General features: G+C 42.5%; 1 protein-coding gene across 2 annotated transcripts in view; it reads left to right on the forward strand.

Annotated features, from left to right (window-relative positions):
• Positions 1 to 22,399, forward strand: part of ASMTL (acetylserotonin O-methyltransferase like) — a 54,251-nt gene that overhangs the window by 31,481 nt on the left and 371 nt on the right. Inside the window, exons 8-13 of one of the 2 annotated variants that reach the window (XM_065403374.1) lie at positions 1,932 to 2,094; positions 4,225 to 4,409; positions 8,822 to 8,954; positions 10,618 to 10,761; positions 11,631 to 11,753; positions 14,450 to 14,679. In XM_065403374.1, the coding sequence (XP_065259446.1) occupies positions 1,932 to 2,094; positions 4,225 to 4,409; positions 8,822 to 8,954; positions 10,618 to 10,761; positions 11,631 to 11,753; positions 14,450 to 14,667 (966 nt within the window). In that variant the 3' untranslated portion in view covers positions 14,668 to 14,679. The remainder of the gene's footprint in view (positions 1 to 1,931; positions 2,095 to 4,224; positions 4,410 to 8,821; positions 8,955 to 10,617; positions 10,762 to 11,630; positions 11,754 to 14,449; positions 14,680 to 22,399) is intronic. The other variant, XM_065403378.1, reaches the window with a different exon arrangement.

Genomic DNA, 22,399 nt, shown 5'->3' on the forward strand with positions numbered 1-22,399 from the left:
CATGTGCATAGAAGCTAATATTCATGTGCACTCTAGCAGTCAACTGTGCCTGGAAACCAACTAATGGATAATTTTGAATCACTGCCAGGTTTCCTGTTCAGAGCCAGACTAGTGCAGCTAAAGAAAAGGTGACAGCAGTGAAGAAAGAGAAGATGAAATAAATGCCAAGTATTCTAATTAGAAACAGAGAGATATGTGATCTCTTCACAAAACTCTGAACCAGAAACTCCTAGGGTGAAATCCTGGCCCCACTGAAGATAATGGGAGGTTGTTGTTGACTTCAGTGGGCACAGGATTGGATTGTTAAAGTCTAATCCCAATTTTGACACTTACTCTGTGACCTTGGGCAAATCTCATCCTATGTCTGCCTGCACTGCCCCTTCTGTAAAATGGAGACAATAATGTTGTGAAGCTAGTCAGTTTGTAAAATGCTTTGAAGACTGAAAGTACAATGAAAACTAACAGCTAAACTGTAATTAAATTCAATTTAATTTGACCTTTACGTGGGTTCAGAGCCCTCACAATGCAGGCTAAAATCAACTACAAGCAAGAAAAACCTAATAATCATCTTTATTAAAATGATGTCCAGGAACTTTTTGCTTGGTCCTGCACTCAGTGAGGTCAATGAAAGTTCAGGCTTAAATTTGGTTTGGTTTGGTTCCTCTGTAGCTATACAGGACCCAACACATCTCGAATGGGACCTTTGGGTGCTATTATGATATAAATACCATCTCTATTTGCTAACATTATGCCAATGACCTAATTTTCAGTGCTGACTTACAACTCAGAGGCCTTGAGCTGGCCATTAATCATCTTCCACTACTACAAAGAAACTGTTTAAACACCTGCTGTGCTCACCAGAACCTTTCCCTCTCTCTGGTTAAACCTAATAACATTTTTTACAAAACAGTGTACATTTTTGAATGCAGTAATGATTTGGAACATGCATTAACAACAAGAATCATATTGTTAAATTTAGGAAGGCATGTTAATTTTTGTGGCATCTTGGAGACCATCTCAATTGTATATCCCACCTTCACCCCCAAAATAGCAAACGTTTTAAATATAAAAATCACAAATATGAAACCCATAAATTTCAGCTGCAATTTTTCCATCTGATTTTTAACAGTTTCAACTCTTTTCTTCCCTCTCCACTCTGTGTTGATTTTTTTTTTCTTTTATAGTTCCTCAGAAACACTATTAATTGAAGGAACAGTATTGCAACCTAATCTCAGCTATGAAGGTGCATATTGTTGCATAATAGGAAAATTCCTTTCCAATACAAGCATGTACTGTATAAGTTTAGTTAAGGTGTTCAAAGCACACAGCTATATGTGCTTGTGGTTTTTTGTTTTTGTTTTGTTTTTAGAAAATTAGTATGGAATGAATTATAGCTATTAAAATAAAAACGTACATTTTGAAGAAATTTCAAATTATTTTCTTAGGAAAATCAACTCAAATTAGATTTGATGTGTTTTCTCTATGGCCCCAATTCCAAAGCATATTTAAACACATGCTAACCTTATGAAGCATGCTTAAATCTAGTCATGTGCTTAAGTATCCTGATGAATAAGAGTCTAAGGCACAAAACCAGGTTCTTTCAAGCTTTAACCAGTAATTTTTTTTCACCTAACATTGTTACCATGGCAAAGATGCTGACATCTCTCGTTTGATGCCAGGAACAAACTGTCCTAGAAGTAACAGGGCTGAAGTGAAATTTTTTGCAGAAAAAAATTCAACAGACTCAAGCAGTTCTTAAGTTCTTTATGGCATGGTTTTGCCTTCACACAACTACTATACTCTGAACTTAATTCATACCCCTGGAAAGCTTTCCAGAATGTTTATACTTTTGTTTTAAAACAAATGTGTGTTATTTTTTTAGTTGTAGTAATTTTTAATTTAACTCACTAATGCATATTTCATATATACAGGCTTTGTTTGTGGCCTCTAAACTGAAAGTGTTTGATCTTCTGAAAGATAAATGTATACTGAAGGCTGTGGATGTTGCCAATAAGATAGAAGCCTCTGTGTGTGGAACAGAAAGACTGCTCGATGCTTGTGCTTCTCTTGGATTGCTGGAGAAAACCCATCAAGGTGACTTTTACTGTAAAACAATTCACGTGTAGGGGGACCGGGAGAGATGGAAGAAGGAACTTCTAATATACTATTGTCCACTGTGAAACTAAGCTGTTTGTACCAGTTCACTGGGGCTGTACAGGAAACTTCCATTACTAGTCCTTGTCAAATTAAACTATTATTAAGTATTATTATTAATAATTTTTATTATGGTACTGCTTATGAGCCAGTGAAGATCAGGGCCCCATTGCACTGTGCAAACACAGAGAAGTAACCTCAAAGCACTTGAAATCTAAACAAATAAGACAGACACAGTATAGGGGGTCTAACACACAAGCAATGTGAAGGCAGCAAATGGCATGTTAGTTCCATGACTCTTTTGAAGGGGTGTGTAGGTTTAGTTGGAAGGGGATCAAAGTCAAATCAAAGTTCCCCCAAGCCAATGGCTCACTGAGCTGAGGGGATCAGCTCAGTGGAAAAGGGAAGGGGAACTTAGGGGATGGAGCAGAGGAGAAGAGAGACAAGTGTGGAGTGAAGTTGAGGTGAATAGACTGTTAGGGAGGGGGAGGAGGAGAGGCCATGTTAGAGTAAACACCCAGTCAGCACAGGGCAGAGACAGTCAAGTCAAAATGTAGAACCATCCTCTGGATGTCCAGAGATCCCTGCTGTGGCTGCTTCTGCCCCTGCCAGCTGGGGTGTCTGGCTGGCTTCGCTCTGCAGCTTTCCTCCAAAGCCATTTGCTCCCAGAAGAGGGAGAAGAGGTTTCCTCTGCACAGTTCTGGGTCCAGAAGGATATTGGGAGGAGGGATGGCCCTGGCTGTGTTGCATTTTACCACCCTCACTCCCTTTGCCCCAGTGCAGCAATTCCTGCTTTGGCTGCCTCTGCTCCTGCCTGCTGCTGTCTCAGTGTGGGCCAAACAACAAGGGACAAATTTTGCTCTGAGTTTACATTAGTGCAGAACCACTGATTGCAGTAGTGTAGCCATGGATGTGACGGAGAGAAGACTTTCAGAATGTGGCAGTGAAACTGGACAACAGTCAACTATTGCAGCTTATAATTGCCAATATTTTAAGATACAAACAGGTGATGGATCAGTTAAGAAGCTCGGCCTTCCCTTTTCAATCTGCACTACATAATTTTAAGCTCCCAGATACACATCACTTAGTAATAAACCTTTTAAAGATATGAAAAGGTGCCTAGCAAAGGAAACCCTTGAGCAACTTATCAACTCTTTTTGTTAAGAACAAAGCCCTAAAGGAAGAATGCAGATCGAGAGAGTCTTAAATGCATATGAATTAAGAACAGTGGGGAAAGGAGAGGAATAAGATTCAAAGGCAAGTGTATCACAGGGAATGGGGAGAATCCCTGGGTGGCTTCTCCTGCTTCCGGGAGCCTGTGTGGCAGCTGCACTCTGGGCAGGGAACTGCTAGCGGAGCTGACAGACAGGTGTCTCTCTGGACATGCACCACCTCAGTAATTACAGCAGTGGCTGTAAATCGATCTAATATAGGTCAACCTAGGTTTGTAGGATAGACATACCCTATGCTTGTACAGCACCTAGTACAGTGACACTCCAATCCTGATTGAGGCCTTTGAGTGTTGTCATAAAATAAATATCCACTACTACTACTAATACACATTACTTATTGGCTTTTAAAATCCAATTAAAAAAAGCACTTTTAATTTCACAATCACTGAGACACATTACAAGCAGGGAGGTGGGCTTTTCTCAGTAATAACTTCTGGTTTGTGTCACATCTGTAACATGAAAAGAAAGAACATCTAAATCTATTCTTTGGTATCTTAACTGCAAATTGCTGTTTTGTGTTGAACTTGCTGTGATGTAGATAACGTATGGCTATGCAAATCAACTGGACAGTGTGTACAGACTGAACAAAGCAAATGTAATTTGATTGATTTTTTTTTTTTTTTAATTAAACATGTTGCAGATCAAGAGGCAGGTATTCAGCTGGTGTAAATCTGCTGGAGTCAGTGGAGCTGTCCATACTACACCAGAGGAGAATCTTACTGCAAACATTTAACTGAAAATTGTACTCATTTGTATAGCAAAACTAGTCACTAGTTACATGGCTGCTGCTACAACACTGCAAAAAACTAGTTAACGTGTTTTTTTTTCACCCCTTAAGGTTACAGTAATACGGATTCAGCGAACACATATCTGGTGTCAGACAGAGAATATTCACTTCATGGCTACATTATCCACTGTAATGACCGCCTTTGGCATCTCTTTACACACCTGGAGGCTGCTGTCAAAGAGGGGACCATGCAGACCCATCAGGCTTTTGGAAAGGAAACAGAGGACTTGTTTCAGGTAATGCAGACTCTGGTCCTTATTTTGTCTTTATGCTACGTGTGCACTGAAGAACAGGAAATCATTATCAAGTTGGAAAAACCATAGGGCCCAGAAAAATTTACTAATGAGAATTGTAGATTGAACATGTCATCACACAGATTATCATAATCTAGGAATGTGAATAAACGATCAGAAATGTCTCAAATACCAATATATTTAACTCTTTAAGGCCCGATCCTGCTCCCATTAAAGTCAATGGCAAAACTCACATTGACTTTAATGGTGCAGGATTGGGCGGTAGGGTGCTGAGGCAATTGGAATGTCACAGTGTAGTTACTAAAACCCAGAATTAATATCTACAACATATGTACTTCATCTCTCCTAAAAGCTTGTCATCCAAAACTGATTTCAGCAGAAGACCAGAAATATTTCAGCATTTTTATCATGGAATTGAGACAAGATCTGAGCTTAACTTTGCTCCTGACCAGAATCTGCTTTGACACCAAACTTATTCTTCCTTTATCTGAGCATGTCTATAAATCTGCCTTGCATTGATTCAAAGATTTTCAGAATTCTCCTTCCCTTGAGTCTCCCTCTAAGTATTTGTCTCATTTATTTCTATCTCATGTGCAATTAGGGTCATATGTATCATGCCATTTGTAGCTTTGCAAGGACTGTAAAATTTACCCCTTTGCCAATATTCTCTTTGCACTACAAACATCCCACAAAGGCCACTCCCCTGCCATATTTTCTCTCGCATTTTGTGCGCTTGTCACAGAAGGGGGCTGGAGTTGATGGGGGGGGGGGGGCGGGGGGGAAGCAGAGGGCATGCAGCAGCATGGGTGGCAGAGGTCCAGGAGCTAATGGATTGTCTGTGTAGAAGAAGCTTGGAGGAGTGTAGGGACTAGGAGTTTCTTTCTGCAAGGTGCTGAGCGCCTCTTGGGAGGTGTTGGACTGCCCTTGATGGGAGAATATTGATTTGAGGACACTGAGCAACCCTGTCAGGTGCTTGCATGAACTTGGGGGATCAGAATACACTTCTTCCCTGTGCACCGTGACAGCAGTGGAGATCAGTTGATGCACTCTCATTTCCAGGCTCTAGATTTGAATATCGGGAAGCCAGGGGCAGCTGTTTCCATTGAAAAGCCCTCACCTCTGGAATGTGCTTCCTACATTCACCTGGTACACTGTGCCAAGGTCACACTCTGATAAAGCCCAACCGTTTGCTCAGGTTTCACCCACATATTTGAAGGGTAAGACTGAGTCGGTTTACTTTCACATCAGTCAGTTACTCTTGTTCTGTGTGTAACATTTATGTAGTTGTGCTTAGAGGGATGGTGAGAGGCTTTGGCAGATTTTTAAAAATCATGGACTATCTCCTCTCACCCAAGAAACTTAGCGTTTTTATAAGCATTAGCTAATCAATGCTGTCAGCATCATTTAGGTAAGTATTCCCATTTTACAGTTGCACAAACTGTGGCATACATAGGGTAAGTGACTCAGTTACGGTCTCACAATGAGTCTCTATCTACTAGGCATTTATTTATCTTTATTTCATTTCCCTATGATAGTCTTCCCAAATTCATCTTTTCCAAACTTCAGGGAATCAGGAATGCTATAGCCGAACTTCTCTCTGCCTCAGGAAGGGAGATTGTATTCCTTCTTAGATGGCCCAGAATTCCATTGCAAACTACCTTCTAGGTTTTCCACACTCTTTGGGCTTTCTCCACACACTTTAGCTGCCTTTCTCTAGCACAGTGTTTCTCAAACTGAGGTCGCCGCTTGTGTAGGGAAAGCCCCTGGCAGGCCGGGCCGGTTTGTTTACCTGCCCCGTCCCCAGGTCCGGCCGATCACGGCTCCCACTGGCCACGGTTCGCCGCTGCAGGCCAATGGGGGCTGCTGGAAGTGGCGGACAGTAAGTCCCTCGGCCTGCGCCGCTTCCAGCAGCTCCCATTGGCCTGCAGCGGTGAACTGCGGCCAGTGGGAGCTGCAGTCGGACGGGGCAGGTAAACAAACCGGTCCGGCCTGCCAGGGGCTTTCCCTACACAAGTGACGACCCCAGTTTGAGAAACACTGCTCTAGCATGATCAGTAGTCTACTTCCATCTACATTACCACCTTTTCTCTGTGTCTCTTCTCAGTTGAGAGGGTGGAACACACTCGCTTCTTCAACTGGGTCCATTTTTTCCCCCTCCTTTCGCTCAGCCAGTTAGCCTCTCTGAAATTACAGATTAATACAAAAATATATTCTACTCTACTCTGCACTGAAAATCACTGCTGGAGCCCAGGAAAGCAATCTGTTAAGAAGCCATTTCTTTTCTTTATATAACTTCCAGTTACATAATGCCTGCTAAGAAGTTCCTGCTGACAAAGAATTATAGATATAAATAAATGTCAGCATTCAATGAAAACAATTAGGAAACATAGCAGGAAAAAACACAACCCAAAAACAATTTAGAAGCAAAGATTCACTCCTTTCTCTCAAAATAAGTTTACAGTATAAACGGACCCCTAGCTCTCTTGAATGGAGCTTAATTATTATATAAATGCATATGCCACAGGTATAACTGGTTAAAGAAAGCATTTTGTTATCCTCTGATGGATTGCCTCTTTCTCTGTGCCATACTGCCCTGGCTCCAGCCAGCAGGGGTGCTCAAGCTGGATTCCCATCGTTATAAAAGAGGGGGCAGTCGGCAGGTCGTTTTTTGGAAGGTCTCCAGAACTCTGGAGCTTGGTCCAAAATAATCGGCATTTAGTAACCTTCCTAGCACACTGGAAAAGAAATTTGTTTGATCAGGTTTTTAGAGTGGGCTGAGGGTATGCTTCACACAATGATGAAGGGGAGGAAAGGACTTGTAGATGGCTGGCTGGCTAGTTCCTATTGAATTGATCATTTAAAATCTGCTTAGATTGAGTTATTAGAGAGACAGGCTGGGTGAGGTAATATTTTTTATTGGACAACCTCAGTTAGTGAAAGAGAGAAGCTTTCGAGCTACACAGAGCTCTTCTTCAGGTCTGGGAAAGGTACTCAGTGTGTCACAGCTAAATACAACATGTAACAGATGTTAACTACTTAAGCTAAACAATCTATTATAAGAGACCATTCAAAGTGAAGTGAACAGTTAACACTTCTGCAGTCATATGACAAAAAACGGGGGTTACAAATTGTTGTAATAAGCCAATGACAATGATTAAGACAATGATTTTTCAGGTATAGCAAAGTTATGAATTTAAGCTCCCAGGCTCATGTTTTTCAAGGTGTTATGCAGGTCCCTTTTGAGGATGAGGACTGAGAAGTCCGATATGGAGTGATTTGTTCTGTGAAAAGTGTTCACCCACTGGTGTTAAGGTGTTTTTGGCTTTTTTCTGTGTGAGTTCATTTGAGAGTTGGTGATTGTCTGGTGGTTGTTGGGGCATTTAGTGCACTGGTTGAGGTAAACCACATGTTGTGATAGGCATGTGTAGGACCCATGGATGTTGAAAGGTGTGTTGTGGGGGTATTGATCATCGTAGCAATGGAGGTATGGCTGCAGGTTTTACACCTGTTGTTCTGGAAGGGTCTGGTGCCACTTTGAGTTGGTGGGTACTGGTCTATGGGGAGCTTGTTTCTGATGTTTAGTGTGGGTTATAATTGATACCCCCTACGAGTTCCAGTGTGTGGTGATAGGTGAGAACTAGGGGTGTGAGGCTTTTTTACTTCTGTATTGAAGCAGGTTCTTTTAGGGTATTTGGGTGGCCTCTTCTATGATGCAATCTACTTCCGTGGTGGAATGTCATTATTTGGTGAAGGCATCCTTAAGTGTGCTAAGGTGTGTATCCCGGACTTTCTCCTCGGAGCACATTCTGTGGTATCTGAGTACCTGGCTGTAGATAACCAATTTCTTGGTGTGTTTGAGGTGATTACTGGATCTGTGAAGGTAAGTGCAGTGATCATGGGTTTCTTGTGTGTTGCTGTCTGTAGGGTTCCATTGTTGAAGCTGATCGTGGTGTCCAGGAAGTTGATGCAGGTGCAGGAATGTTCTAGAGAGTTGGATGGGTGGGTGGTGGTTGCTGAAGTTGTGATGGAAATCTATGATCAGAAATGTGTTAACTACTTTTGCTAAACAATCTGTTCCAATCGAAATACAATCTTGGATTTAGCTGTGACACTCTGCATACATTTCCCTGACGTGAAGAAGAGCTCTGTGTAACTCGAAGGCTTGTCTCTTTCACCTACAAAACTTAGTCCAATAAAAGATATTACCTCACTCACCTTGTCGCTGTCATATTCTGGGACCAATGCAGCTACAACAACAGTGGCAAATACCATAGATTGAGTTATGGTATTAATGGTGTGGTAGAGCACCGAGACCCTTGGATAGGCATCTTTTCAGTTGTTTAAATCACAATAAATTAAGTGCATAAATAAAATCTTTGTATTCTGTTTTTAAGGATTCCTGTTATCACAGTGTGGAGGCAAAGCAGCGTTTCATGACTGCCATGCATAGCATTGCCAAATTGACAGCAAGAGACGTGGCAACAGCTTTTGATCTTTCACCGTTTAGATCTGTCTGTGATTTGGGAGGTATTGCTACTAGACTGACTTGTATACAAATTAATGAAATATACGTACATCATAGTTTTAAGAAAATCTAATAAAAAATTACAATTGTTGCTCTCTAACTGGTAAATTTTCTGCTATTAGCTTTGATAGAAAGCTAAAATGAAGTTAAATGGAAGTACACTAGCTTAAAATACTGTTCATTTACTTTGAGTATGGCTGTTAAGTGGGGGAGGGGTTTTCCCCCAGGAGAAGCAATGTGGTTCAGTAGCTGGGACTGGGAATTCCATTTCTAGCTCTGCCATTGCCTTACTGTGTGATCTTCACATGTTAATTATGTCAAGATTTTCAGAAATGATTGACGTTTGGATGCCTCTATTTTTGGTGCGAAACTTGAGTTATTTTAAAGGGGCCTGCTTTACAGAGGGTTTACAGAGCATTTTCTGAAATCCAGGGCCCTTTCAGGTGTCTTATATTGGACACCCAAAATCACTAATCTCTATTGAAAATCTTGACCTTGGTCACTTGTAAAATGCTTATCCACCTGTGTAAAGAACTTGGAAAAGCACTATGGAAGTGCTAAATATTAAACTGATTAAAGCAGGGATCGGCAACCTTTGGCACGCGGCATGCCAGGGTAAGCATCTGCAGGTTTGGCCGATCGTGGCTCCCACTGGCCGCAGTTCACCCCTCCAGGCCAATGGGAGCTGTGGGAAGCGGCGCGGGCCAAGGGATGTGCTGGCCGCCGCTTCCCACAGCCCCCATTGGCCTGGAGTGGCGAACCGCGGCCAGTGAGAGCCGCGATCGGCCGAACCTGCGGACACGGCAGGTAAACAAACCGGCCCGGCCTGGCAGGCCGCATGCCAAAGGTTGCCGATCCCTGGATTAGAGTTAAAATTGTAATTGAATTTAGAAAATTTAAAAACTTTCAGACACAAAATCTCTAATTGGATAAAAATCCAAGATGCCCCCCACAAGTATTTGGTATTGTTTTGTAGCTTAGCACTGCAATGTTCCAATTCCAGTCCTCAAAGGGATCCAATTGGAGAACTGCCATTCTCCAGGGCACACTGTCTGTAGGAATCAGCATGGAGTTAATGCTATTGCTAGCTCTGCCTGCACCTCCACAGAGAGGGTGTATTATGCAGGCAAAAGACTGCGTAAAAGAGAGCTCCTGAGAGAACTGTGCTGCCCAGGGGGTGGGAGGGTGGACAGCACATAGGGACCAGCACACTCCACGGTTGGAACTGCTTTTACCAGTGAACCTCCACAGAGCTTGGAGCTCCTACTCCTTTCCTTGCATCCTGTGCCCCCCAACAGGAGCACTATTCAAACTATACAAGAATTACCTTGCAGTAATAATAATGCCTAGCTCTGCATCCATAGATTACAAAGGAGGTCAATGTCATTAATCTCAGGGAAACGGAGGCACAGAGACAGTAAGTGACTTGCCCACATAGATCCAGCAGGCTAGTGGCAAAGCCAAGAATAGAACCTAGGTCTCCTTAGTCCCACTCCAGACCTGTGTCCACTAGGCAACACTAGCTCCCATGTCCCCTGTAGAGTCTCTTGGCCACCCCATCCTTAACTTAGTGCTGTTGTATTAGGGTAAGGTACAATATGAACTTTTAAAATGTCTGCAGATACAAAGGAAAAGGTTCACTTAGTTATTTTTTACTTACTACAGGTTGCACTGGAGTTCTGGCCCATGAGCTAGTACAAAAATACCCAAACCTAAACGTAACTGTATTTGACCTTCCAGACGTCATTGCAAATGTCTCTTGCTTTCAGCCTTCAGGACAGCACATAACTTCAGTGATGTTCACAGCAGGTAACTAACTATTAGGCTGCCAATCCTGATTCACTGTGCAGCATGGCCAGAACACATTGGTCTGCTCCAGCAAAAGTGTAAGCAGAAGCTATGTCTGGGGGCAAACAAGGTTAAGCACAAGGCAGAATCCTCCATGTTGAGTGAAAGTCTTGGGTCCTTGCATGTTCCTTCATTTCCTCATAAGACAGCAGGGTAAAAAGAGACTGGGTGAGAGTGGAAAATAGTGGTGGACTGAGGAGACATGGCTTAAGTGACACCAGTGAGGGGCCTGGCTGGACACTCCTCCTGTGTATGCCGTATTAACTTGCTTGAGGATACTTCCATTACCATCACAATTCCATTTCACTTCTTGACTCAGGCTTCTACACGGTTCATAAACTTTATAGTATTCTTGACATGAATTGTCCTTCTCTCACCATGTCTTCTGTAACTGCAAATCAAAATATTAGATGTGTAGCACAGTGCATAACCAGTGCTGAAGTCTTTATTCATGACTTCATGTCTTCTTAACTATTGAAACTCCCTTTACTTTGGCTCACCAGTTCTGAGTTCTGAATTCCAGCAAATGTAGGAAGTTGCATACAGGAAAAACCTGTCCCCATCACCTCTACTGGCTCCCTATTTTTTTTAGGATGCAAGCTCTGGTTCCCCTCCTTGTTTCTAAAACTTTTCATGGAGTTGCTAATTGGAGCAGAAGAAAGTTCAAAATCAAATGTACATTAAAACTAAACTGACACTGAAATTATCTTGCCTTGCATGTTCTGCATCCCTAAACTACATCTAACTATAAATAAACATACATATTCCCCTAAATATCTTTCACTTTGCTTTATAGAATTGTATCATACCAAATATACATTTTCTAACAGGTGACTTCTTCAAAGATAATCTTCCAGAAGCAGATCTTTACATCCTTTCACTAATTCTACATGACTTGAATGATGAAAAGATTCACATATTGTTAAGCAAAATATCAGGTATTTGCAAACCAGGTAAGGGTTTTTCCATCTTGTGGGGTTTTGGTTTTTTTAGAGTATGTCTGCACTGGCAAGTTTCTGCGCAACAAGTTATACCACTTTTATTAAACCGCTGGAATTAAAACGCTGTTGGGTGTCCACACTGTGCTTCTTGTGACGCTGGAGCGCATCCACATTAGCAGCTCTTGCAACGGCAAAGAGAGCAGTGCATTGTGGTAGCTATCCCACTGGCCGCAAGGTGCTTTGGGAAGGGTTTGCAATGCCTCATGGGGCAGGCACAGCATCACATGATGCAGGTTTCCCAATTCCATTTTCCATGTGCATCCTACTACATTGCCAGCTGCTTTTCAACTGAAGTGGGGAGGGGGGGAGCAGTGTGTGTGACAGGGAGTGTGTGTGTGTGTGTGTGTGTGTGTGTGTGTGTGTATGGAGGGGCGGGAGAGACAGTGTGTTTTGCGGGACAGAGAGTGTCTCAGCATGCTGTCTTGTAAGTTCAGACAGCGGCAGGAAGCAACCAGTCCTGAGGCAGGGGGAGAGGGAACCCCCGACATCAGCCCCCGCCTCCCTCCCCAGCTCTCTGCAGAGCAGCCACTTGAGGGATTATGGAGGCCAGTTGAGTGCTTTCTGCACTGTAATGTGTTTACACAGCCAATACAGCGCTGGAGTCTCTGTGCTTTAAGGATTACAACTCTTGTTGAGGTGTTTTTTTTTTTTTTTTTTTTTGCAATGCTGCAACTGTGCAGTTTCTGCGCACTAAGTGGCTTGGCAGTGTGTACACCTCGGGAGTTACACCGCAGAAAGCTGCTTTACTGCGCAGTAACTTGCCAGTGTAGACAAGGCCTTAGTGTTTACAGTATAGTGCTTAATAGCAGAAGGATTTTATGGGTAGCAGTTTGCAATGACTGCAATGAAAGATGAACATGTCTGTCATCAATTTTTTCTTCCCCATCTTAAAATAGAAGCCTTTACAAATTGTGTTAGGCACAATATACTAAGAAGCAAAAAGTTATCAAGGCTGTCATTGTACAAAATTCACTTATTTATATTTAACTTCTAAATCTATCATTTATATAAAAAATTTTGATTGTCTCTCTCTCTCCCTCCCCCTTAGTGTGTTGCTTTCCATCATCGACCCTGAACCTGTAAACACTTACGCATATGCTTACATTAACTCATGAGAGTAGTGCCATTGAACTCAATGGGATTATTCATGTGCATAAAGTTAAATGTGCATAAATGTTTTCAGGATCAGGGCCTTTGATGGTAAACTCTTCAGGAGATGGGCTGTTTTTTTTTTTTTCCGTGTGTGTGTGTGTGTGTGTGTGTGTGTGTGTGTGTGTGTAGTGCTTAGCATATTCTGGATGTTATTGGAATAAAACTAATGAAGTGTTCCTGAAATAAGAACCTCACATATGCCCAGAGCCATCCCTAGGGTACAGCAAATTGAGGCGACCACCCCCGGGCCCTGCGCTTTGGGGGGGCCCGCGCTTGGTTAGGAGGTGGGTGGGGAGGTGAGGTGGGGGGAAGGCGGGGGGCGAGGAGGAGCTCCCCCCCCCAACCTTCCTCTCCTCCCAGTGCTTCCTGTCAGCCGGCAGGCCCTGCCGATCAGCACCTCCCCCTCCCTCCCATTTCGCCACGACTGGAGGCGCTGCGGGGGAGGGGAGAGAAGCGAGGGCGCAGCGCACTTGGGGGAGAGGGTGGAACGGTGCGGAAGAGGTGGGGCGGGGGTGGGAAGAGGTGAGGTGGGGGTGGGGCCTTGGGGAAGGGGTGGAGTGGGGGTGGGGCTGGGGGAAGCACCCACCTGGCAGATAGAAATTCGACGCCTATGTCCCGGGCCCTGCACCCTCCTAGGGATGGCCCTGCATATGCTGTACCATACCCTACGTACAATATAAAAATACCAAAGGGAGGAGGGAACTATTTGTAGGACTGAGGAGGGCAAAGGTGATAACCAAATGATAACTGCATTTGCCAGTAACTTTTCATGTAGGATGGAGAACAGGAGACATGACAAAAAGTCCTTGCAAGCAGTGGAGGTAGAGAGCAGTAAGAGAAAACCCAGGCCGCTTGCTTCAAAGGACAGTTTGGAATACCTTGTGGCTAAATGTTGCCGCAAAGGAGTCTCTGTGATTGGCTGATGACATTTATAATGGGAGGCCTTAATGATATCATTAGCTGATAACTTTTACTTCAAGTAGTAACCATGCTGTTTGCTGAATCACCCCTGAAAACCAAAGGGAGGAATGCCTGCCTTCTCGTATGCCTTACTAACTTCCTAATCTAGCAGGAAATGGTCACTATAGAGGCCTTGAACCCTTTTCTATGAAATAGAATTACATCTGGGCTGTATGAAATACTTTAAGACAATTCTCCAACACCTTCATGTTTTATACCTTTAGAATAGTCTCTTGTTAGCTTGAGACAATGTGCTTTGACAGGGGATAAAATAACAGGTTGTTTCACAAATCAGAAAACTTAAGAAAACTCTGAAAGTTCCTTTATCCTCTTGGCATGAAATAACTACCTCTCCACTTCAGGGTGAGAAATGAAAGGGAAATGTTCTCCAGCGGCTCACACAGCAAACTCACTAACACATCAATCTTAGGTACACATCTTCCACATTTATAATAGCATTTGAACCAACAGCATTGCAGTTTGGAAGCTAAGAATATTTTATTGAACCATTTTTGGTTGTTATTTTGAAAACACAGGAAGTGCCTTGCTACTGGCAGAAATTGTGCTTGATGAAGAGAAGACACACCCTCCTAGAGCAGTATTACAGTCCCTCAGTATGACTGAAGGCAAGCAGAGAAGTGGCTCGGAGTATAAGCAACTACTGGAGAAATATGGATTCACCAATGTGCAAATTAAGATTACAGGAAACATTTTAGATGCGATTTTGGGCTTTAAGAAAACTTCTGCACATTAGTTTGCACTGCAAGTAAGTGTGGCACTGAGCTTTTGTAACTTAACTTTCATACAACCATCAACCAGCCATAATATGTATTGTTTTGTCAATTGCTTAGGTACAGTATGACCTGTGTATAAAGTTCTCTGGAAAATGGTCGAAAGCTGCAGGAATTTTCTTGCTCCTTAAGCAACTTATTCAGTAGTTACCAATCATTGCATTTGTCTTTACAAAAGTGCACTTTGTACAACTTTGGCAATTTTGGGGTGCTCTTTCCTTTTGCTCATTGGTCTTAGTGCTTTGCTCAGAAGCAGAAGAGGGAAACAACCTTGAAATGCATGTTTTTGCAAACAGGAATAAAAAAAAGGAAAAAGGTGGGATTTTCAGAAGTGTCTTAGGATCATAGGCAACTGCCCCTTCGTCACTTAGGTGTCTGTGAAACTCCCACCCATAGCTGTCTTGTCACAAGGATCTTTACTACTGTAGACTCAGGTCCTACAGTGACCATAATTTCACTGCAGCCTCTGTAGAGGCTGTCTTACAAGTGAATTGGCCACCCACATGCTCTCAAACTGAGAGCCTGAATCATACCACTCAAATACAGCTGTTCTCGAGAGAAGAGTCCATGTGGTAAAGGGTTAGATGGTGACATCCTCTTTCTGTCTTACAGTAATGCCTCACTTAAAGTCATCCAGTTAACGTTTCGTTGTTACTTGCTGATCAATTTGAGAACATGCTCGTTTAAAGTTACGCAATGCTCCCTTATAACGTTGTTTGGCAGCCGCCTGCTTTGTCCACTGCTTGCAGAAAGAGCAGCCCATTGGAGCTAGCTGGTGGGGGCTTGGAACCAGGGTGGACCGGCAGCCACTCTATCAGCTCCCCGCTATGGCAGCCACCCAGCAAGCTATCAATTGCCGGGCAGTTCAGCTGTCCCTCCCCCACTGCCCTGTGCTGCTCCTGCCCTCTGACTTGGAGCTGCTCCCGGGAGCCTCCTGCTTGCTGTGCAGGGGGAGGGAGGTGTTTGGGGGGGGGGGAAGAGGGGTGCTAATGTCAGGGTGTTCCCCTCCCCCCACTTCTGCCCCCCATCTCCATAGAGCAGGGTGGGGACAGGACAGGGCTCAGGACAGAGGGAGCTTGCTGGCAGCAGCTGCTGTCTCAACTTGCTGATCTACTTAAAAAGGCAGTGTACTTAGATTGGGGTCAGCGTACTTAAAGGGGCAATGTGTGTCTCTCTCACACACACGGTGTGTGTCTCTGTCTCTCTCTGCCATGCTGTCTCCCCTCCCTCCATTCCTGCTGCCTTGTAGAGTCTGAGGCTACATTAACAACGTGTTAACCCTTGAGGGCTCAGCCGAGTGCTAGTTAATAATTTAGCAGTAAGGCATTCCCTGGGAAATATCCCACCCTCTGACTTCACCAAAATTTCCCTGGAACCTAACCCCGCCATTTACATTAATTCTTATGGGGAAATTTGATTCACTTAACATCTTTTCGCTTAAAGTAGCATTTTTCAGGAACATAATTACAACGTTAAGCAAGGAGTTACTGTATTTCCTTATATAAATACTACTGCTCTTCCCTTCTTTCCAACTCCATGCTGATAGAAGAGGAATATAGAAATGCCAGTTTTCATGCTGTGATTTTTAATTGGAGGGATAAGTATATATTGTATGTTCAGATTATCAATTAATTTGTCACTCTGGTTTTCCCACTATTTCATGTGCTGTTTTTTCTAATAACTCTTCAATAGTGACTTTTTTTCATATAAAATATATTTTGCTAAACCTATAGTGGAACCCCTCCTGCCTGTAAATAAAGCTACTGTTTTTCATCTCTGGGAAGTTGTGCATTTACTGACTGCAGCAGATTTCTATAGCATTATCCCCACTCAGCCAGGACAAAAGAGGAGAGGCTGTACTTACACTCAGCTGCTGACATCAGCAACTTTCAAAGATTCGTTTAGCAAGGGCAAGAATTATATAGTTTTGTCTGGCAGAGTTTGTCTTCTCAAGTGCACCATAAATGTCTGTCATTAACATAATTACTTTTCTCTTTGAGCACTGAGCAGGGTAAAGGGGCCCGGATGAGTTAAATTATCAATGAGGGACATATTTATTACAATATGTTTCAACCATGCAAATTCATCATGCAAATTTGTCACCCTCTACTTACCCATGTTTTCCTATAATAATAATGATAATTTTTATTTACCTGTAGCAGTTTCTTGCCCGGATGAGTAGAATTTGGTAAGGTTGTATATCCAGCTACTGAAAACTAAATAAACTAAAAACAAGTTTCTCTCTGTTTTGGTACAAAAAAGGTCTTTTTCTGCTTTTAATTGGTCTGCATTAAAAAAGATAGCATTATTATTTCAACAGATGGAAGTTTTACTGTTTGATTCTGTCTCACCAAGCATGTGACTGATTTACATAAGCTGTAGAACTATCATATTCTACCATACCGTCAAATTCATGTTATGCCCTCTGATTATTGTATACTCACTTATTGTTTTTCAAACTTTTATAGAATACAATTGACTAAAACATAAACTCAGTGTCTTAAACTAGAAAAGCACAACATTATATATTTACTCCACATTAATCCCTTGAGGCTGGGTGTCTGCATTAACTTTAACTTTGCAAAATTAGTTGGGGGGGGAAGCTTACCTTTTGAAAAGTCCATATAAGACATGCATCTGAAGCAGCTGTTGAAACAAATAACATTCTTTGTGAACCGGGACAGCTAAAATCATTTTCGCTAAATGGTTTTGAATGTCTCACAAAGGGTGGCTAATGAGCTGCAGGAGAATGTGCTTTGCTCAACAACGGGTGTCTGTGTGCTGTTAGCTTGTCTCCAAACTATTTCAGAGAGATTTGCTGACATGCGGGAAAGATCAATGCTGTATGTCTTTCAGAGAGCAGAGGGGAAAGACATTTGCAACGTTTTCACTTGCTGTTGACAGGCCTATTCCTTCCACTGTCAAGACTCCCACTGAGTTCAGTGGAAGTGTAGCGTGTGCAAGGAATTCAGGGCTGGGCAGGGCAGGGAGAGGAGTTTATGATCATTTTAAATACTACAGAATTACTGGGAGAGTGATAGACATTCCGAATACTAGACAGACCAATAATCTGATTTTATAAAGGTACAAACATTAATATGCCGCTTCCCTGGACAAAATTAGTTTCTATTCACTATTGTTATAATGACTGGGTCTTAAAGTTTCCTTATTGAAAAAACTGTCTGAACAATGTTTTAAGTCAAGGATAATTTTGAGCCATTAAAATTAATTATCCAAATCTGCATAATCTTTAATGAGAGATTATTTTGTATCATCCAGATGTCTGAACTGTTGCCAGTACTAAAGTCCACTTGTTCACTACTTGCTGTTTGGTGGTAAGCTGCTTCACAGTAGTAGGAATGCCCATGTTGATATCAGGACCTCCACCCACTGAAATGAATGTAACTGTGTTTGTGTCTGCGTGTCTGATTTCGTATGCATGAGAGGATGTTCATATGAATTCAATTCACTTATCAGAAGTTCATCCAACACTTTTATTTGAATGTGGGATCATTTACGGATGTCTGTATAAACGGCATAGAGGAAGTCCAGACAAATCAGGTAATGGAACTGTTATGTCTGAGAGACCAAGTAGATCACCAAATGAATGTAAAAAGGTATAAAATATTGGGGATTAAAAGGTCAGTAGACACAGGGAGGGAAATAAGAGAAAAGAGAGCTCAGATGCTCACTCACTGAATGATAAGCTGAGAAGAATCCTTGAGGGCTGGGGGGGATGTAAGACAAAGAGTTTTGTTTGGATTTTTCCCCCCTGACCCAATAGAAAAATGGCAGCCCTAGCACTCTCACTACAGATATTAACCACTTTCTGTGCCTGGGAGAGCAAAGGGGCTGTGGTGTGGCTCAATATGAGCCCCAAGTGCAGGAGTTTAGGCAGTGTTGTCTAAAGGCTGTGCCCCCTCATCCTCTTCTTGGCTGCCAGTTTAGTTTTGGATCAGTTTGTCGTTGTCCTAGGATGGAGCAGGGGGGCTTCCAGGCTCCCTCATTGCATCCCCTGCTGTCTTTCCACCATGATGGGTTGTTAGGAGAGGCACCACCTCCTCCCTGACCTTTCCCATGTCTCCAGCTGTCTTATTGGGGATGGAGTTAAGGACTCCATTTCTGAGGCAAAGTGTTGGGGTTGGTCAACTACAGAGCAGGTTTGTGGCTGCAGCCTAGGCAAGCCCCACCTCCCCCTCCTCATATACTTTCAAGCCTTGCCTGCTGAGAAGCACTCTAGCAATAGCAGCATCCCTGGCCCACAGAACTTTATCAATGGGCCTAAACCTACTACCATGGAAGTCAATGGGAGTTTTGCCATGTTATACTTGAAGTGAGGATTAAATTGGTTGATGGAGGGAGCGGGGGGACACTAGGTAGCAGCAATAACTTCCCTCATTTTTGAAGTACTCCAACCACCAGGAGCTGAAGACTAGGTTCATGGTTCCAATTGAGCCCATTTGATGAAGAGAGAGAGAGAGAATGAGTACAACATTGCCCTTGCACAGAACCAGCCTATTAAAATAAATGAGGATTAGGGGTAATCTGTAACAAGATTAGTTGCCATTCTTAGAAATGAGAACATAATCTGCAGTGGCCCTGACACACAGGTCATCTACTTTTACTTGAAGCATTTATATTGTGCAACACCAGACTTACCTTTTTCTCTTTCCCCCACCCCCTGCCCTTCCATTGCAGTCACTGTGTAATATATGGGCCCATTGCTATTTTCCCATGTTCTTATGCTATTCTAAATGGAAGCCCTTGTGTATTATTGCTGCCTTGCTGCAAGAACTTTTAAAATTAATTTTTATAGGGCTATCCTATATATGTTTCTACCTCTGATTTCTCTCTGCAGCTTTCAAAACATACAATGCATGATTCACTGCTGCGTCGCTCCTGTTTTATAGCAATGTAATTTCATTTGAGTTACACCAGTGTAGAATTGGGCTAATGCAAGGACCATTTACAATCATTTCCTCCTGACCTGCAAAGAGATCAAAGAACCTCACCTAGTATTTTCTGCTTCTATAAGGATAAGGATGACAAGCCTTGAACCCAAGTTAAATTCTGTCTAAGCCTTTCTCGAGAAGGATCGTCGTTCCTACTGTAAAATACTCCTTACCTATAGTTGTCTTTTTTTTCTTTTCTATGCTAATCATCACTTGCTCTCTGTAAGGTATATGGGCATCCTTCCCAGACTGGCCGTGTTTAATTCCTCTGCATATGTTTTGTCCACGTTGTGTTCATGGCATTCAGATGTCCCCAATGTTTGAGTGATTTGCTGTAGCATATTAGTTGCCTTGCTATTCATGTTTTCCTTGCAAAGTGTCCAGGGAGGACCCTTCAACTGTTTTAATATAAGGCTGGCGCAGTGGCCTAGAAGTGCTAGCCTTGCTTTGCTCCACATAGCAACACTTGCAGTGTGATCAGGAGCAGCAGTTCTGCCTGTGCAGGTGGAGGAAAGTTGCTGGGATGGGAGGGGAAAAACATCCTAATACAGAATCTGTATGTATTCAGGCTGTATGACCAAATGAGCATTCACGTATTTCAAAAGGTGTAAATCTGCCTCAGTTATATAAAGCTAAATTCTCTGCTGGTGAGAATTTGGCATGCTGTATGTACACTCTGTAAGGCAGGGTTTGGGACAGAGGACTTTATCCATTCCCAACCAAAAGGAATTTCATGTCTTCAGCTGATTTATTGTATTGAACTCCAGCAATATGCTCAACCCTTGACAGAAAGGGGATTAGGTCCCCATAACCCATACATCAGAGCCCTGGGCCATCCACAAAGAAGCTATATGCCTCTCAAAGCTTCTCACCTGCCAGTAGGAGCCATACTGTCATGAGTGCCTCTGAGGTAATCATCGCAAGGGGCAGAACACAGATATGGGATTTGATTCACTGTTGTCCTGCACCTTGTGCAGGCATTTATATCGGTACAAAATGAGTGTAAAATGTTACCTCTTGGTCTGATTTGTTAGCATTTTACACCCACTTTGCACTGATGTAAATGACTGCACAGGGCAGTGGAGAAGAGCAAGTAAAATAATGTTCATTTGGTCAGCATTCTCTTACTCTGATATTCCCTACTGGGTGCAAGAGGTAGGAAGATGCAGTGGAAAATAGCATCACCGTTGTCTCTTCCCTCTATTCTCACACCTGGGCCTTCCTCACCTCAAAGAACCCTATCCCCATGGAAGAATTGTGGAGGGGCTTCTGTAGGATTGTCACTTTCTATGTTTGGATAGTGCCTAGCACAATGCTCCCCATCCTTAGTCCTCCAGTTGTCCTCTGAAGATTACTGCAATATAAATGTAAATAATAGGTTTTTTAAGAGACGATAGGGACAGTGAGTGACACTGAGGTTGTTATACTTATAAGACGCACACGGGATCTTTTATAGAGGAGAAGGCAAATATGCCGCATTTATTGAAAATACAACAGTTAGCATATGCTTTACACACACACACACCAGTTGATGTTTATAGTTACCAGTCTGTTGTAGCTTGAGTCAATCTAATGGCCAGTTAGATTAAGCATGAGTGAGGAGCTGGGCTCTGTCGGTCGCGATCCAATGCTTTGCAGGACTGAACCCAAAGTTCCATGGCAAAACACCCCAGCTTTATAGTTGTAAATTCCCATTTGAGTCCATGCATTTTGCAATGTCATCCTGTAATCATTAGTCCTTAAGTGGTGTTAATCTTGGGGTTTTCTGCTGTTATCATTTGATGGTTATTGTCCGGCTTCCCATCGTTATCTCCTAGTTGTTGTCTCGCCTTCAGGGGTGCCTGCCTCACCTCTGAGGTCGTCAATGCTGCTAACATTTTTGGCATCAGATACAATGGATGTTTTCTGATTGTCTCCTGGTCTTTCCAAGTCTCTCACTTTTTCTTGATCATCTGACATTTGTGATGGCTTTGATACCTCATCTTTTCCTGATGCATGCATTCCTCATTCACACAATCTCTTACAAAAACCTTCAAAGGTATACAGACAGCAGTATTTTATATTCAGCAGAATACAGTGTAAATCAAGCCTTGCTAAATCTTACAACTAAAACAATTCACGTTGTGGTTCAGGCCCTCAACATTTTTCTAATCTATTTATCATAGACAATACAAAATTCTGTCTCTTATTTTCTAAACCTTAAAACAAAGAAATATATTTAACTAGAGTGCCTAATTTGTAATACATATAGGAAACCATAGTAGACATTATAATTTATCCTAAAACAAAAGGGTGACCGTAATCAGTCATAAGGATTGTTTTGGTCTGTCATTCCTTTCTGCTATTCAGAAAGGGTGGCTGGCAGGATGAAATCAAATCATACGTTAATTCTCATAGTACAATTATAAAATCCTGATCCTAAAGGTGGCATTACCCCTATTTCTTCCGCACAAACACACCCCAACCCAGGTCCACCAGATCTGAGCCCACCTCTCACGGAAACAGAGGTGATCTAGCCCGATGGTATGTGTCCCCTGGATCTTGTGAAAGAAAGTGGCATTGTTTTCTCTACAAGGAGCTAATGTATACAGTATGTATATACTCATTTTGGTCTAGTAACTTGAGAGTACATCTGAAATGCAAAATTAGACCACTAGTATTATTTTTTAAGCAATTTTATGTGGCCGTTGTAATTTTTCTTAATTTGATCACAGATTAGTATTATGGGGTTTTTGTTTGTTTG

This window comes from Emys orbicularis, chromosome 1 (assembly GCF_028017835.1).
Source record: "Emys orbicularis isolate rEmyOrb1 chromosome 1, rEmyOrb1.hap1, whole genome shotgun sequence".
Taxonomy (NCBI): Eukaryota; Metazoa; Chordata; order Testudines; family Emydidae; genus Emys; species Emys orbicularis.